The sequence below is a fragment of the Oxyura jamaicensis genome, chromosome Z (assembly GCF_011077185.1).
Source record: "Oxyura jamaicensis isolate SHBP4307 breed ruddy duck chromosome Z, BPBGC_Ojam_1.0, whole genome shotgun sequence".
NCBI classification, from domain to species: domain Eukaryota; kingdom Metazoa; phylum Chordata; class Aves; order Anseriformes; family Anatidae; genus Oxyura; species Oxyura jamaicensis.
This window is the reverse complement of record NC_048926.1, coordinates 67,283,441-67,300,686: the sequence shown is the minus strand read 5'-3', so window position 1 is coordinate 67,300,686 and position 17,246 is coordinate 67,283,441. Positions and strand designations below refer to the sequence as shown.

Sequence of the window (17,246 nt, the reverse complement as noted above, 5' to 3'; positions counted from 1 at the left end):
TCCGTCCGTCCGGCTGGCTGCGGGGCGGGGGCGCGCCTCGGCGGGGCGGGGCGCGAAGCCAGGCCCACGGGGCGGGGCCTCAGGGCGCCGGAGCGCGTCCCCGCGGCGCGTGCGCAGTGCGCGTCGTGGCGGTGCGGCGGGCGGCCATGTCGGAGCGCGTGCTGTTCCGGCGCGGCGCCGGGCAGGTGGGCGGCGGGGGGGGGGGACCGGGAGCGGGGAGGAGGGCGGGGGGGAGGCGATGGCGGCGGCTGTAAGGCGCTGTGCGTCCTCCGCAGAGCGACGACTCGGACGTGTGGGACGACACGGCCCTCATCAAGGCGTACGACAAGGCGGTGGCCTCCTTCAAGGTGAGGGGCGGCGCGGGGGGACCCCCTTCCCCCCCAGGGCAGGGCGCCGGGTCGGTGCTCACGGCCGTGTCCTGTCTGTTCCCCAAGAACGCCCTGAAGAATGGGGAGTGCTCCGAGCCCTCGGACAAGCAGGAGCAGCGCCTGGGGATGAAGAGGAAGAACAACAAGAAGAACAGAAACAGAAAAAAGAGCAACGCGGCGCCGCTGAAACAGGTCGTCTCGCCCGCTGGTTGTGGTGTTGTGCCCCCGCTAGTACCCAAAACCGGCGTCTTTTACCTCAGAAGCAACGTCCCGCAATGGGAGGGCAGTGAGAACGCTGCAGACCTTACTTACCGCTATCTGCTACACTGAGCGTTTTCACTAAACGCATGGGAAACGCGTCCTGGGTGAGAGGCATCGTCCTCATGGTTGGGACAAAAAGCGGTGCAGAAAAAGGCTTATTTTTCATCAGTCATTGCTGTACTTATTTACTTGCCTCTCTCCTTTCTGTTGCAGTGGAAAGTTGGTGACAGCTGTAACGCTGTTTGGTCTGAGGACGGTAACGTGTACCTAGCAACTATTGTCTCCATAAATCAGAAGAGGGGCACATGTGTTGTTACTTACGATGGATATGGAAATAAGGAGGAGCAGAACCTGTCCGATCTACTTCCTCCAGCTAACTATGAAACAGTAAGATGGGGGGTTCCAGGGAAGTGAGGGATGCTTTCCAGCATTTCTGGCACCACTGCTGTGACCAGATGGGTTATGTGAGAATGAACACCCAACTGCATTGTGAAGGACCACAAACTGATGGAGGGGACAAAAACATCCCCTTACTTCTGGAAGTCAGCGTGGAAGAAATGGGGGGGGAGACACAATAAATTTATGAGTAAAAGTAAACGTAGATAGCGTAATGAGCAGATAGGATTATGAGATATCTCCTCAGTAGGATTGGGAGGGAAAGAAAGAGGGCTTTGCGCACTTCTTCACACTGAGATGGCTTTTTGCAAACTTGTGTTTAGTGAATCTCGTAAAAATGTTTTGGTTTTCTAGAATGAAAACGAGACTCCATATTCAACAGATGAAAGTGAAAAATCTTTCCAGTCACCTCAAAACAAAAACAACTGCACAAAGGCAAGATTCTCTCCCCAGAACTTCCGTTTTCCCATACCACCAGCAGCCCCAGGCCTGGGAAGGGTAAGCTTAGCCTTATCTGCAATAATTCCTATGCATAGCACTGTTAAGCCTGCTCTCTGAATTCTGAGACAATAGGATAATGTTTGTCATATAGTCACAGGTTCATAGAATAACCCAAATTGGAAGGGACCCACAAGGGTCATTGAGTCCATCTCCTGCCTCCACATGGCACCACCCAAAAATCAGACCATGTGTCTGAGAGCATTGTTCAAACACTTCTTGCAGTCTGACAGTATCAGTGCTGTGACCACTGCCCTGGGGAGCCTGTCCCAGTGCCTGACAACCCTTGTCATTGCTGAGAAACAAAACACCATTTTGAGAATAGATGTGCTGGTTACAACCCGTATATATGTAATTTTTTAACAACTTGGCCACAGTGTGGAGCTTTTGCAGAGCTGCTGGCTAGTGAAGAAGGCTTTCTCCTTAGCTAGCACTTGCTTTGCAGCTGCCTTGTAGCTTAGAAGAGGGATGTTGTTCCTTGGACCGTGATCATGCTGTTTGTGGTAGAACTGTGGTAGAAGCTGTTAACATTACACCTTGCAAGACAATTGATATATTTCATTTCACATGAAACTGAGGGCAAGCAGAGTGATGTCCACATGTCATAGAAGCCCTCAGCTGTAGCTTCTCTATTGTCTTAGCTGGGGCGTTGATACACCCTTCAGTTTTCATGTTGTGCAGAAGGTAAAATAATAGGACAGCTAAATACTGCATTGTGTTTTCTAAATATTGCCATTTGTGCAAGATATCTTTATAATATTTTCTTCATGTAAAAATGCAGATGCCTTCTGTTTAGACTTCTGTTTAAAAAAACTTTTTTGAAAGCTTGTGTTAAATAGAACCATGTTTCAGCGCTGGTTACCTCAGGGCATATTTAATATAACTTTTCTAGTCACTGAATGCTCCCCAGAAATAGGTGCTCTGTGTTCTTATTCCAGTTTCATTAAATTGCTCAGATGGGCTGTCTTTAGTTTAAAGTTTGTGCATTGCTTCAAATATTCATGTTTAATAAAATCTAATGCCTTATTTTTTTTTCTTAAATTTCACTGTTGAATTACTTCAATATAGTCTGGATCAAAATTCAGAACACCTCCACCATTCTTATCTTGCTGGCCTCCACCCTTTCCAGCAGGACCACCGGTAAGTAAGAGTAAAAAGAGCCAGAGATGAGTATTGGTGATCACAGGCTTTCCTAGTGTGCTGTGTTAGGACACATCGTTGTGTTAGACTCCGTAGATATTTGACAACCCATTCAATTGCAAATATTGCAGAGATCTAATGCGGGAGGCCTGGTCTCCACTTACTAACTTACATTTGACTAACAGCATTTCTCTGATATTTTCTTCTTCTAATGAAAGTTTGTTTGAACAGTCAAACTACAGGACTATTTGTCCCATGCTTTCAAAACCAAATATTTATAGAAAAGATTGCCTTGCTTGACTCCTTTCCAAGGAGTGCGTTGAGGATATGTGTCTTGTTTTCAGTTTTAGATTTTGGTCATTTAGAACTGGTTACTAACTAACAAGGCCTGTACTCCATTGAAACAAACAACTTAACTTTCCTTGGTGTTTTCTTAGCTGATTCCTCCTCCACCACCTATGGGGCCAGATTCTCCTGAGGATGATGAAGCATTGGGAAGCATGTTGATAGCTTGGTACATGAGTGGTTATCACACTGGCTATTACCTGGTATGTGCTATTTCTGTCTGGAAGTGTCTTTGTAGTCTTGCTTTTCTGTGTGTGCATGTTGCTGCTGCTGTAAATTACAATAGTTAGATTTAAAGGTATTTTGTGTTGTATGTGTATTCTTGTCCTTGAGTAGGAGTCACGTGAGCTTGGATGTTTGTACGGTTGATGTTGTTTTAGTTCTAGGTCATCTCTGAAGGACTAACTTTAGCATTTTTTGCTTCAGATTATGTAAGTGGATTTCTTTAATATAATTTTAATTGGTCAAGAAATAGAGATCTTTAATTATTCCATAAAGACACTGTTTTTAATGGGGACATGTAGTTTAGTTTCTGTCCTTTTTAATGCTCGATGTCTGATTCTCTTGATTTGTTAATGCTTTTTTTAAAAACTACCTGCAAATATCTTTCTTCTGTGACAATGTCTTGTTTTTACAAGGAAGTTAAAGCTCTAACCAAATTGTGTCCTGTAGGGTTTAAAACAGAGTCGAATGGAAGCGGCCCTGGAGAGAGAATCCTATCAAAAATAACTAAATATCCATCACTGATTTGAATGATTGTAAGTATGGTAACAAGTAGACAAATTACTTGAAGCTAGTAGTTATATGTTGCAATTTGTTGGCAAGTTTTGGCTTTTTTTTTTTTTACATTCTTGAAACACAATTTTTACATTCTTGAAACACAAAGTGTAATATGAACTGAAAAAAAATACACTTGATAGATTTAATTTATCCTTTATTTTAATGTCTCTTGTATTCCTTTGACTTTTTACCTGACTGACAACACGTGAACTAGCAATTACAGTATTTTATGTTTATGGCAGCAATTTATGTTACAGTAGCCGCTGGTGGCAATGACCTGAAAAATGATAGACTGCCATGTTAAAAAAGATACCTTATTTTACAGGTCTGATTAGAATCCCGAGTATGGCAGCTGAATTCAGAAAGGCTTGTTTTTTGTTTCACGTGCTTGTTAATAAAGTTCTACTTTTCAAACTTTTAATTTAGGCATGTTGTTTGTTTGTTTGTTTTTAGACTTCCATGGAATCTTCCTGTTGTATGAATTGCTCAAATATGACAGTAACATTTTTGGCATGTGGCCTTTTTCTGGGTTTCCTTTGGTACCATACTGAAGCCAAAAGTTGTAGTAGCAGGCTCTGCAAACATAATTGATATTGTGGACTAAGACTTTGGCAGTCTTAGAGTGACAGTCTTCGCTCTTGTAAAATGGAGGCTGTAACACATAAAACTAGATTGTGACTTAGTTAAAGCCAGCAGTATCTATTGTAGGAAAAGTAGCATAATTCAGACTTGGAACTTTGGTGTATATTTGACTCCTTTCCCTACAATGGAAAAAACCCAGAAAATCATTTTTTCCAGAAAATCATTTTTCCCATAAATAATTGTGCAAAAAGAGAGAGATAAATTGAAGTCATAGCATTCAAAGGGAAGTTTTTCCTTCATTGCCAAGCAAAACTAGATTAAGATTGCTCACTGTCATGCAAAGATAATAAACCAGTTTGTTATTTATTTTATTAAACCAGTTTATTATTTATTATTTAGCTGGTTGTTGCTGAGAGGGACAGCTGCTGTCCACCTCTACAACTAGTCCTGTGATAGTTTCTGGCATGAAGTTACAACAAGTGGCCTTAATCAATTTTTAATACTAGTGAAATCTAGCATCCAATATTATTTTTAGAGCAGCCCTACTACAAATAGTTTTGTGATTATATTTCAAGGCAAATGATTCATGTAATTCATTTCATTCCAAGCAGAACAACTGAATAGAAATAATTTTTATTTTAAACAGTCTTTAAGCATGTTATACATTTTTCTGTAGAAAGCATCATTTAGTTACAATCTATAACTATTTGCAAAGCAGGTCAGGTTTTACAATTTAGTTAATTCTGTCTTCCTTAACCCTTTCACGTATTTCATTGTGGTAAAAATTTTACAACGTATTTATTTGAAATACAGGTGCATAATTCACACAGCAATGAAAAAAATACTTTCAAATGTTTTTAGTCTTGAACAATTGGTGAAAGTGCAAAAGCAGTTGCCAAGATATTTTTGACTCCTAGGTAGGGTTATGCACCTTCATGACATCAAACATTTTAAAGTCCTCTGCATCAAGGAGCCGGCCCTGCATCCTAATTGTCAGAAGGCCAGACAATTGAGAAACAGTGGACAAAAGCTTTGACTGTTGATGCATTGGCTTTCATCAGGTGTGTTAACATACATGACTAATATCCAGCTTTCTTAAATCAGGCTTTCTTAAATTCAGGGTTCTAAAGAAGTTTCTCTGACCAGTTTCTGTAACATTGTGATTTACTAAGAGAGAGGAGAGCACTTTGCAACCTTCTGGAAACCTCCACAAGTTGTGCAACCTTTGCTGCAAAAATAAGCAGAACTCAACCAAGGATTTAAAGATGCTTCAAACCCATCTGGGACATGGATAAAGATACAGTGAAGCTGAGGACCTGTACATCTAAAATAAAACAGAATTTTTGCTATTAAAATGAAAAATGTAGAACTTTGAACTCACATCATTAAGCATTTTAATGCCTCAGGCTAAGGACAGCGATAAAATGAGGGTATTTTACCTGTCATATTAATGCCTCATAGAAAAAATATATCAGTGCTGATGGGTGTGCAATTATATCACTGTAATGGAGCAAAGCAAATAAAATGTCAGCATATACAACCACTTGCACAGCTTTTCAGTCAGCAAATCACTGAGGTATACTGGTATACTAAAATGTATGTCAAAAATAGAGGAAAATTATAGGACAGACTTAGCATTTGCTTGTGAAATAAATCATTTTTTTCAATCTTATATATGATACACTAGTTCTAAGACTGTACTATCAAGTATGAAATTCAATAAATATTTTGGTAATACACAGTTTTAGCAACTAGTGCATCTCAGTGGTGAGAGGTAAGCTAATAAAACTAGCAACCAAATTATGAAATTCTAGTTTAAGTCAGTTATTGTTTATTTATTTTTTTATTTTGCTATGTAATTGCTTTTGTAATATTTTACATGCTTTGTGGAAGACAGGAAATTGAGACATTTCAAAAGAAGTTTTACACAAAGTGATAGACAAAGTCCAGTGTCTAAGCAGTCTGAATACACTGGTGAGCAAGAAATATTTGGGGCTGAATGTAGAAAAAATCGTAAGAGAGAATACCAATTAATAACAATAAGTTGTTACTGTTGTAACATGTACAAACAAAAGATTAATTTATCCTGAAGCAGTGTGCTCTCTGCTCTTAAGTGTTATTTCATGTTCGAAGTTCTCTCCTTTAAAGTCACTTATTTCCAAACAGGTGTCATGATCCAAATACAGAATTAATGAGAAGCATCTGAGATACTGCAGGTGTACCCACTGCTGAACAATCAGTTTGGCAGCAGACTTCACCCCTTTCCCTTCAGGAAACTACAAAGTTGTTGCAACACTAAAGTTTCATTGTATAGTGAGTGAGGGTCAATAAAGGTTCTCGTAGCTACACCTGTGAACTTTACTTATAAAGGGTCTTTCCCAACCAAAGCTACTAAAAAGATGACTGGCAGCAGCAGCTTTGTTCTCCTGTTTAAATTCACCACTTGTTTAAATCAGATGGCCTATGTTTTATTCAATGGATCAGTCTGGCCTTAAACAGCAAGCAAGTTTCACTATACTATCATTTCTGTTTTTTTTGTTGTCGTCGTTGTTTTGTTTTTTAACAAGTAAAAATATACTGTAGTATTTCAATATTTAGTGGGGCTGAAACTTTTTTACCTTCTCCCTACACTTATTACGTAGATTGTAAAACCCTATTTGACTAGATGTTGAACACAGAGTTCGCTAAATGTTATTGGTTGTACTGTATGCAGTATTATAATAGAGCTGGGAAATCATAACATAAGGTTATCTAGGAGCCCTAGACAAAAAAGTAATCTTCCTGAAACAAGGCTGTTGAAACAGAAACCATGATCTGTTCACAGATCTGTCACAGTAGCTATTACATGATCCAGACTAAGTTGCCAATTGTGCTCTTTCTCTCTTATCTTCCTCCCAGAGGCCTGTGAGCACCAAAAACGGCACATATTCTCACCAGCAAAGTTCTGATGGTTCCTCCGTACTGACTTAGAATAATAAAATCATAAGGTTGGAAAAGACCTCCAAGATCATCTGGTCCAATCACCCCTCTACCACCAATGTCACCCAATAAACCATGTCCCTAACACCACATCCAACCTCTCTGTTGGTTTAAACACCACCAAGGATGGTGATGTTACCGTTTCCCTGGGCAACCCATTCCAATGCCTGACTGCTCTCTGAGAAGAAATGTCTCCTGATTTCCATCCTGAACATCACCTGAACACAACTTGAGGCCATTCCCTTTAGTCCTATCAATAGTTACCTGTGAGAAGAGGCCAACCCCCAGCTCCCCACAACTTCCTTTCAGGTAGCTGTAGAGAGCAATAAGGACTCCCCTGAGCCTCCTCTTCTCCAGACAGAACACCCCCAGTTCCCTCAGCCACTTCTCAGGACTTGTGTTCCAGGCCCTTCACAAGCTTTGTAGCCCTTCTCTGGTCACGCTTTAGGGCCTTGATGTCCTTGTACTGGGGGGCCCAAAATAGAACACAGTACTCGAGGTGCAGCCTCACCAGAGCTGAGTACAGGGGGGAGATCACCTCCCTGGTGCTGCTGGCTGCACTATTCCTGACACAAGCCAGGATGCCGTTGGCCTTCTTGGCCACCTGGGCACACTGCTGGCTCATGTTCAGGCAAGCATTGACCAACACCCCCAGATCCTTTTCTTCTGCACAGCTTTCCAGCCACTCCAAACCAAGACTAGCATTACATGGGATTGTTGTGACCAAAGTGCAGGACCCAGTACTTAGACGTGTTGAACCTCATCCCATTGACCTCTGCCCATCCTGTCCAGGTCCCTCTGCAGGTCCTTCCTACCCTCCAATGGGTTGACACTTCCCCCCAGCTAAGTGTTGTCTGCAAACTTACCTCAGTAAGTGCACTCAATTCCCTCATCCAAATCCTCAATAAATATGTTAAAGAGTATGGGCTCCAACACCTGGGGAACATTACTGGTGACTGCCAGCTGGATTAAACACCACTCTCTGGCCCAGCCATGACTTACCCTGGTCAATAATGTTGCAGCACTGAAAGGTTAAAGGTTGAGAGATCATTTGTTTATTTATTTATTTATTGGGGGTGGGGAGTGGAGTGGTAACATCAAGGTAGAAACTTAAATAAATAGGATATAATTTGAGGGACTTCTTTGGAAGAAAAGCTGCAAGTGTAAAACAACAAAAAAGTCATAGTGCCCAGCAGCTTTTCTAAATGTGTTGATTTGCTCTTTCCTTCTTTTTTTCCTCTTTCCAATTTTCCTTTACATTGGAAGCAAGGAGTTCTCTCACTCATCACTCTGCAATAAATTCCTGGAACAATGGTGGAAGAGTTTATAAACTGGCTGAAGTCTTTGGGCAGCTCAGTAAACCTAATCTAACAGTTTCATCTCCATCAACCCCTGATTCAGACAGCTCATACTCTGTGAATTCAAAGGACAGCTTAGAAATATTACCTCAGGCAATCTTACTACTGAAGGAAACACTGCCAGCACATGCTCTTTTTCCTCACTGTATTTTAGTAAGTGATAAAAGAGAGAGGCTTTAAAAACAGCCCTGCTACTGAATTGCTTACCAGCTGGGTGCTGTACCCAACACACAGCAAGAGATGCTGTAAAATGTGGTCTCTTCAGAATGGCCTGCATAGACGTTACAAATTTCAGCTTAACAATAAGCTTCTTCACAAGGGCAATATTGTACAAGATCAATTTCTTCAGCCCATACAGAGTGCTGGAGAGAGGGAACTCTTAGGATGCTTAAAGCTGCATACTTGTCAATTTGTCTGGTCCTGTTAGGTTTGGATAGCAACAATCACACTATTGGTGGAGATGGTTCCTTTGTTTTTCTCTAGCTTTGGGCACTGAATACTTCTCAGTGTAGTCATCCAAAAGAGGTAAAACCTGTTTTTGTTGTTGTTTTAGTGGTTGAATAATGTCTCTTAGAGTTTGAATGCTTGCATATAGTATCAGCCAGGCTCTAATCAGATCTTGTACAAGTCAGGAAGAGATAAGATACAAACCTAAACTGCCCGGAATGTGGCAGCAGCCTTAGGCCCAAAGAGGACCTGTTTCCCTCAGCACTGCTGTTTTTCTACTTCCTGATTCACCTTCCAGCACAATGGTGGAGTTAAGGTTTTCAAAGATTTCATATAGAAAGAGCTGCTGTATTGGCTGATCGTTAATATCCCGTGAGACAACTGGTAAGTCCCCATAGATTAATTTCAAGTCAATAGCAAAATAGTTGGCATTTCGAAAACAACAGTTTATATAAGCTATTGTAAGCCTTTGTTTAAACAAGCTCTTTGCTTCTTGAAGACAGTGGCTTTCTGTAAGTGTCATGCCTGCAGAAAGGATGACATTAAGTAATAAAAACCAATGAACAGTTGATTGTATACACAAAAGTCAAATGCAGTCATCTATCCATAAAATTGGAGTAGTAGGAACCTGAAATTCTCTAAATAATGGAAAAAGCTGGCATCACTTCTTGCAGATAAGGCAAGTTCCCACAACTGGATTTGCTCCTGGATGGCTTACTGTGGGGTTACTTCATGTGTATCAAGTAATCAAGTGATTAAAATCAAGCTAGAAGTCTTTGCTGGACCTGACCTATCTGCGTGCAGAGGTATGCTGGTATTTCAGTGCAATGATCCCTACTGTTCCATGGTCTGGAAATAAATTAGATCAGATCCAGAACTGTGTCAATATATGAATAAATGTATCCCCAACCTGGAAACATTTCACACCTTCAGAGGGTACACATCTGGCACCATACAGACAAACAGTGTGAAAATGGACCTAAACATCCTTTCTGGACCAACACTAGCTTCTGAAAGAGCCAAGCATGCATTCTGAAGCTGCTGCTCTGCCAGGCTTTCTAAGTTCTGGTGCAGAGCATCAGTTGTGGATGGAGTGAGCTACATTACCTGTGCCTATAGTACAGTTCATCCAAAAACAATTTAACCCATGCCAGTTTTTGTATTTTTTTTTTCGGGGGGGAGGGGGGAAAGGGGGTGAAGGGCTCTACTTTGATATTTCTGAACAGCTGAAAGGACAAACATACTTTTACATTGACATTATACAGGTATGCAGTATATGCATTGCTAAAATAAATAAAGAAAGAAAATAACACAGTAATCTGTTATCTCAAATGAAGCAGTACCATTTTATTCTTTGCACATTCAACAAAAGTACAGTGAAACCGAGATGCTCACTGGCTCTTCCAGCCCTTCACTAGGAGGTGGCACCAGAGAGCTCCTTTTTGGTAGAATTTCAGACAAGATAGGGAGTGCTTTTGCCAACGCCTGAGGGACTACAGATTCCCACCAGAAACAGCCACAGTCACTTTCAGTAAAATGAAGATCTACTTGCTGGTGAATGCAAAGAATTAACAAATAATTTATAAGCTGGTAACTATAGCTTTTAATGTTTCCTCAACCATTTCAATACCACAAGGTTTTAAACTATTATGCTTTCAGAGATCTAAAATATGTCTTTATTGCCTTCAAAAATAATAGGGCTCCTCCATCTAAAACATACATGCCAAATCATTTGGGAATTTTTGAGAGGCACTAATAGCCATTTTCATATTAGCAGAAGGCTGCTAAAGACTGGGCAGTACCACTATAGCAAATTTACTGCCGAGATATCAGCTGTGTGATTGCTTATCAGTACTGTTGTGCAACTCATTGTGTAAGAAGTCTTCCCTCAGGAATCCACATGCATGTCAACAAAACCATGTAGCCTTGAAACAGCCATGGTATTTGGAAAAAAAAGGAAACATCGGAAGCAAAACATAGCAGAAAGTTATTCCAACTTAATTTCTTTTGTATCCAAAAGCATATATGTAATACTTTGTATGCAACTGACATATTTGCAATTTTTCAAAGCATGCTTAAAAAAAATCGTATCATATCATCACAAAATAATTTAGTGTTCTTATATGTTTCACCTGCACAAAGGTTACTTTTGCCTGCAGAGATTTGGGTTTTATTCACAGATCACAAGAGCAAGCAGTAGCTGACAAATTTTCTACTATTTCTTGTCCAAATATACAGACAATCCATAAATCCTAACTCAGTCCTTACGTCTATGAAAGTTTTGTCTGACTAAGGGTCAAATCCAAAAGACCTTCAGCAATCTTCTCAAACTAAAATGCACGTTCAACAGTTATCCTTTCAAGTAAGTCTGCACAATACCTACCAGCTCTTACAGAGTTTAGGGTAGCTTTCTCATCAAGATTTGCTTTACAGGTACTGTGTTAGAATAAAAATAAATTATGTTACAATCCCTTAAATACTAACTATTTAGTTTATACTGAGTTGCTTAGGTACCAGCAAGCACCAGTAGCTGCAAGGACAATTTACAAGTGTGGTACTAGTTATGTATTTTGCAACACCACCAAAAGTCCTTTATTTCCCCTAGAAGCAGACTTTCAGTCATTAATGCTGTGCCCCTCACAACGTGTCTCTCTTGTGAGCTGCTTCCACCCCAAGGCTTTGCTGCCTGTCTATCAAGGCTACAAGGCCCAGCTCTGACAGATGCCTTACGTTGGTGCAGGCTGCCAAGAGAAAGCTGTGGGAACAGCTGCAGGTACAAGAAAGATGCCATTACAGACAGAGGCAACACTGGCGGGATGGAAGCGTCCATTGCTTGAGGACTCTGCCACCTGCTTGCCTTGCAGAGACTCTGCCTGAGAGGGGTGGCGAGCATGCTGATGCTCACTTTGTTGCTTATGATAGCAAGTAAATAATGGCTCTGTGCTTCTCAGCTGTACATATCCTAAAGATGTCTCAGCTAACCAACTCAAAAGAGCTGTAAGGTCTCCTATAATAACATGCCCTGCCTAAAACCTCCGCAGTAGCTCCCTGCAGTCCCAAAAATTGGGACTTGGCTTAACCCCTCTGCCCAGCCTCTCCAGGAGGCATCTTAACAATCCTTCAGCTCCTGTGGCCGTTCCCTGCAACCTAGGGGTTACTTTGCTGTGAATGGAGCAGCCCATCATTTCACTACAGTGACACAAGTTTGAGCATCAAATAGCCCTTTCCACACGAGGAAGGTAGTCTGCAGTTAACAGGGGAGGAGTTAGATTAAATGTCTTCTTTTTCCCTGCAAAGAACTGGAAATGACCAACAGAAAAATCAGCTCAGTGGCAGCACTACAAAATGATTGTGGCTTATGCCATCTCCGGAATGAGAAGAGGCCTTTGCCTTTGATCATTGTGCAGAGCCTTCAGAGACCACCCGGTGAGCAATGACTGAGGAAGCTCACTGTAACCAGATCTGCCCTTAAAGACTACAATGTGAATGGCTTCACTAGCAGTAAATAGTGCAGATTAGCATAAACCTGTGCTGTTATGGTGATTAGATGTTTGGTTGCTCTTCCAATGACTTTCCAAGTGGTGTTTTCAAAAGACATGTTAGTTAGTACAATGCATTTCACTATTTGTTTCCATTTGGAAGAAAGATGTTACTATTTGACACCCATTAATTTTATTTGGAAACTTTTACCTTATTTCAACCTGTGAGCATTAAATTTTAATTAAAAAAAAAAGTCTTTTCACAGAGGCACGATGTCTGATACAACCAAAAACATGTAGCTGATTATGTATGTTTAAATATCACAGTAATATTTAAAAAACAAAAGCAAAAGTTTATGTCAACTTTCATTTCACAGCAGGAATTTGTCTTAAGGCACAAAGAAATGACAGAAGCAACATGGGCAAAAAATAGAATTGTGTCCAGTGACTCCAGTTATCCCCCGAGTGGACTGCACTGGTGCCACCACATTGAGATGCAAAGCGCAGGTGACTTTCGTTAGACACTGGTTAGCAAGTTCACTAGAGAAAGTTGAGTTGGTATTGAGAAATGTGCTGGGAGGAGAAAAAAGTCCCCTTGTGAAATGTCACTCTCTAGTAATAATTGTGATTTATTTCTAGGCAACATCCCCACAAGAACAGGGAATCTGATAAGGATGTTCTAAACTTCAAAAACAAGATGTAAAGATAAGGAAACTGAAATTGGTCACTAAAAAACACACCATACAACTAAGCTGGCAGCCAAATAATAATAAAATCTTACAGTCATATGAGAGTTTCCTGTAAGACATTATAATGGAATTGCAACAAAATTATGTGATATTAGAAAAGATTTGTGAAAAATTACAGGAAATTAGTATGACTTAAAGGAAAATAAATCATATTACCAGAAGATATCATTGAAAAAGCTGTAGTTTTTGAGCAAAGGCGGCAGAAGGCTCAAAGGCTCTAGCAGATGAAATATGAAAAAATAAAATCAGGCAGAATAATGATAATGAAGAAAAAGTTTAAAAAAAAAAATAAATAAATAAAAAGTAAAAGGAAACTAAGCCATCTTCCAGATAGCAGAAACAAAAAGCCAGTGAAGAGAGGTGGTAGAACCCACAATAAAAGATATTAAAGAACTGTTCAAAGACACTAATGCCATGGCAGAGAACTGGAAGTGCTGTCCTCTGCAGTATTTGCATTAATGTTCACTGCAGAGGAATTCAGAGAGATTCCTAGGGAAAACATTACGGCAAATTTCAGAAAATGGTTCACACTTTCAGGGAGAGTGAAAAAGACATCAGGTCCGTAAGCCTAGTATCTGCTATGGGCAAATCAGCAGAAGCAATAAAAATGCTAGAATGACTGTCTGGATAAATACAAACTACTTGGAAGAGTCAACATGGCTCGTAAAAAGCAATTCCTTGGTTCTTTGTAGGGATCAACAAGTACAGTAGAGATGGGCCATCAGATTGATAACATCCACTTGGATTTCCAGGTTTTTAAGGGAACTGAGCCATAGCAATGGAAAAAAAGTAACTGGCTAAAAACAGATAGCACACACTGGAAGCAAATGGTCAGTTCCAGCAAAAGAGGAAGGTCACCAGTGAGACTACAGGGCCCATTGCTGTGATCTGCCCTGCAGATTGCAGCATGAATGATTAAGACAAGGGCAAGCAAAGGAGTTGACCACATTTGCTGTTGATACAAAACCGAAGTAGAAAAGGCAAGACTGCCACTGTAAAAATCCATAATCATTCCACACCTTAACCAGCGCATGTACTCTCTTAGGGAAATGTGTGCTAAACGATGCTTTCAAATCCCACAGTAAAGAAATGCTGCAAAACTAAATATGAAAAAGTGATTCTTGTTCAAATATTATGAATTTTTATACTAAAAATGCACAGACCATCACTCCAATCAGGAGTCTGCACAAGCCAGTGATGCTTCAGAGTTTGTTCTGACATTTTCTCTATCCACAAATTATATCAAAATCTAGAATTAAAACTGTTCTTTATATTGCCCAAATCAGAACAGGATGTAAGTTCTTCACAAGTTGTGGTTATTAAAAATAAAACCAGACATTTCTTTTACTTGTATTTTAATTATTTTCAGCACTTCCAGTCTTGGAAATTAATTATGACTGTTAATGCAAATGGTATATTTAATTTCTGCAAGTATGAAGTGCATGATAAAACAAGGGCACTTACCTTTGAGGAATCCACTTCACTCCACACATCAGTGCTCTGGCTGGCTGCGAGTGGCTTTCAGCCTCAAAAACCCCGCCACAAGATACGTTTGCTTTGTGTCTCTTCCCTCATTATTTTTTGTCTGAGTGATACACAACAACTTCAGAAAGCACAAGAATTTCTGACACTCCTGATAATGATATAATTGGTCAGCTATCATTGTGGCAGATCCAATAAACAAGAAAACACACAAGAATGAGAACTGACTGGATATAAACAAAGACAGCTGAGATCTAGTGAGTCCTAGTAAGAACAGAGGAAGGGGAATAGATGAAGGATATTGTCCTGATAGCATTTTTTCAGGATGTACCTTTAACTGCTCTATTTAATGAGAAAGGCAGAAAAGGACAACCCAAATTATTGCTCAGATCACTATCAGACAATGGAATACACAGCTACAACTCCTAAACAGCTTCTACTTTCTATTACATTATTTTACTATTCAGCAAGAGAAAGGGCTAGAACAGATTAAAAATGTTTTGACATTATTTTTCCCCCATTAGGAAATGATAACCCTAAAGATGAAAATGCTTCTAGAAAACATCATACCAAGACACCGCCACCAATATCAGATTAACTAAGAGACATATGCTTAGGGCATTCCCTTGGCTTGGGATGTCCTACTAAACCACACCAAGACACATGAATATGTCCCTCTTCCTGCTAGGTTTTAGGACACCCTTGCATACATAGCTTGGCTAAACAGCCCAATAACCAGTCTAATGGTAACAGGCACTGCACTCACATGATAGCACAAAGGGTTTATAAAGATTGTTTCACTCAACATATAATGAAACAGATGCTGAAACCATCATTTTTTTCTGCCAACACAGTAGAATTACTGCATTCTGCCCAGCCTGCAGGCATAAAAACTTCAGAGAAAGTACAGAAGGCGCGATATTGATGATAGAGAACTTGCATATATAAACAATTGGATAGTTTTCCCATGAAAACTGAAAAGTAGCATGTATTGTTTGTATGTGGTGTTAAACAAACAAACAAACAAACAAACCAGGAACTAAATTTAAGATATGGTGCTTTTTTTGTTGTTTTTAAAATTCAGTGGTTAGGTTAGATTACTGCCATTTGTAACCTTATAACAAAAGTTCACAGATTTTAAAATTAAGTGAGACACATCAGCAAGTCCTTTACCCTGGATACATTACTAATATCACAAATTCATTCAGAATATCAGATCTGACATATTTCTTTAGACACTGATCCATGATCTCCTCTTGCTGATATGTAGCATGTCACAGTCTCAGAGGCTGGAACTGCTACCACACCTTAAGCACACAGTAAAATGGCAAAGTATCTTACATTCCTCTCAGCTTCCATTCTTTCACATTCAGTTCAGGATGTCTTCCTCCTCTACCCCCCCCTACTGTCTTTGTTGCTTTGGGGGTTTAATCAAGAACAGTTGACTTGCAGTTCTGCTACTTCATTCTAGACTCAGAATCAAAACAGATCACTGTGTTCAGTTCTCTGACTACCTAACAATAAATAGTTTGTGTGAATTCAGCTCTTACACCTCTGCCATGGGAACTTAAAACACAGAACTACATACACAGCAGTAACAGAATTACTTTTGACCTTACCGTTATAACCTAAAATGCACTTTCAACACATTTGTAGCATCTGAAATTGAATAGCATTACTGAAGGCTGAGGTAAATAGTCACCAAGGTTGAAATTAATTCTCTGAATTGCCCAGAAACATCTTTGTTAATTTTTACAAAAATATTTTACTCTATGGAACTTAACAGAATGTCCTGGTTTCAGCTAGGACAGAGTTAATTTTCCTCCTAGTAGCTGGTAGGGTGCTATGTTTTGGATTACGATGAGAAGAGTGCTGATAACATGCTGATGCTTTAATTGCTGCAGAGCAGTACTTACACTAAGCCAAGGACTTTTCAGCTCCTTGCTCTGTCCTGCCAGCGGGCAGGCTGGGGGTGCAGCAGGAGCTGGGAGGGGACAGACCCAGGACAGCTGACCCAAACTGACCAAAGGGGTATTCTGTACCATCCTGGCATTGTGCTGAACAATATATAGGGGTGGCTAGCCAGGGTGGGGGGCTGGCTGCTCAGGCATAGGCTGGGTATCGCTCAGTGGGTGGTGAGCAATTGCACTGTGCATCACTTGTTTCGTACACATTAGTAGTAGTAGTACTATTATCATGATTATTTTCCTGTCTAAATAAACTGTCTCTATCTCACCCCACAGGATTCATTTTCCCATTTCTATCCTCCACCTCAGAGAGGGAAGGGGGATGGTGAGCGAATGGCTGTGTGGTGCTTAGCTGCCGTCTGGGTTAAACCACAATACAGAATAATTCACCATCCACTGAAAACAATACAAATCA

General features: G+C 40.4%; 1 protein-coding gene across 2 annotated transcripts; it reads left to right on the top strand.

Moving 5' to 3' along the window:
* The first annotated feature begins 74 nt into the window (after positions 1-74).
* LOC118156135 (survival of motor neuron protein-like) lies at positions 75-6,716 on the top strand. 2 transcript variants are annotated; one of them, XM_035309945.1, is made up of 9 exons: positions 75-185; positions 276-347; positions 435-560; positions 843-1,016; positions 1,380-1,523; positions 2,592-2,663; positions 3,101-3,211; positions 3,681-3,766; positions 6,537-6,716. In XM_035309945.1, exons 1-8 carry the CDS (start codon positions 147-149, stop codon positions 3,735-3,737), a joined length of 795 nt encoding a protein of 264 aa, XP_035165836.1. In that variant the 5' UTR covers positions 75-146; the 3' UTR covers positions 3,738-3,766; positions 6,537-6,716. The 2 variants fall into 2 exon arrangements, with proteins under 2 accessions (XP_035165836.1, XP_035165834.1); XM_035309943.1 differs by lacking the exon at positions 6,537-6,716 and adding an exon at positions 4,114-4,213.
* Positions 6,717-17,246: the final 10,530 nt, after the last annotated feature.

What these genes read in the sequence shown, in the direction of transcription:
- LOC118156135 (XM_035309945.1), top strand. Translation starts at nt 147, where the DNA reads ATGTCGGAGCGCGTGCTGTTCCGGCGCGGCGCCGGGCAG. An exon ending in ACGCGGCGCCGCTGAAACAG is followed by an intron (nt 561 to 842) that starts GTCGTCTCGCCC and finishes TTTCTGTTGCAG; the next exon opens with TGGAAAGTTGGTGACAGCTG. An exon ending in CTCCAGCTAACTATGAAACA is followed by an intron (nt 1,017 to 1,379) that starts GTAAGATGGGGG and finishes TTGGTTTTCTAG; the next exon opens with AATGAAAACGAGACTCCATA.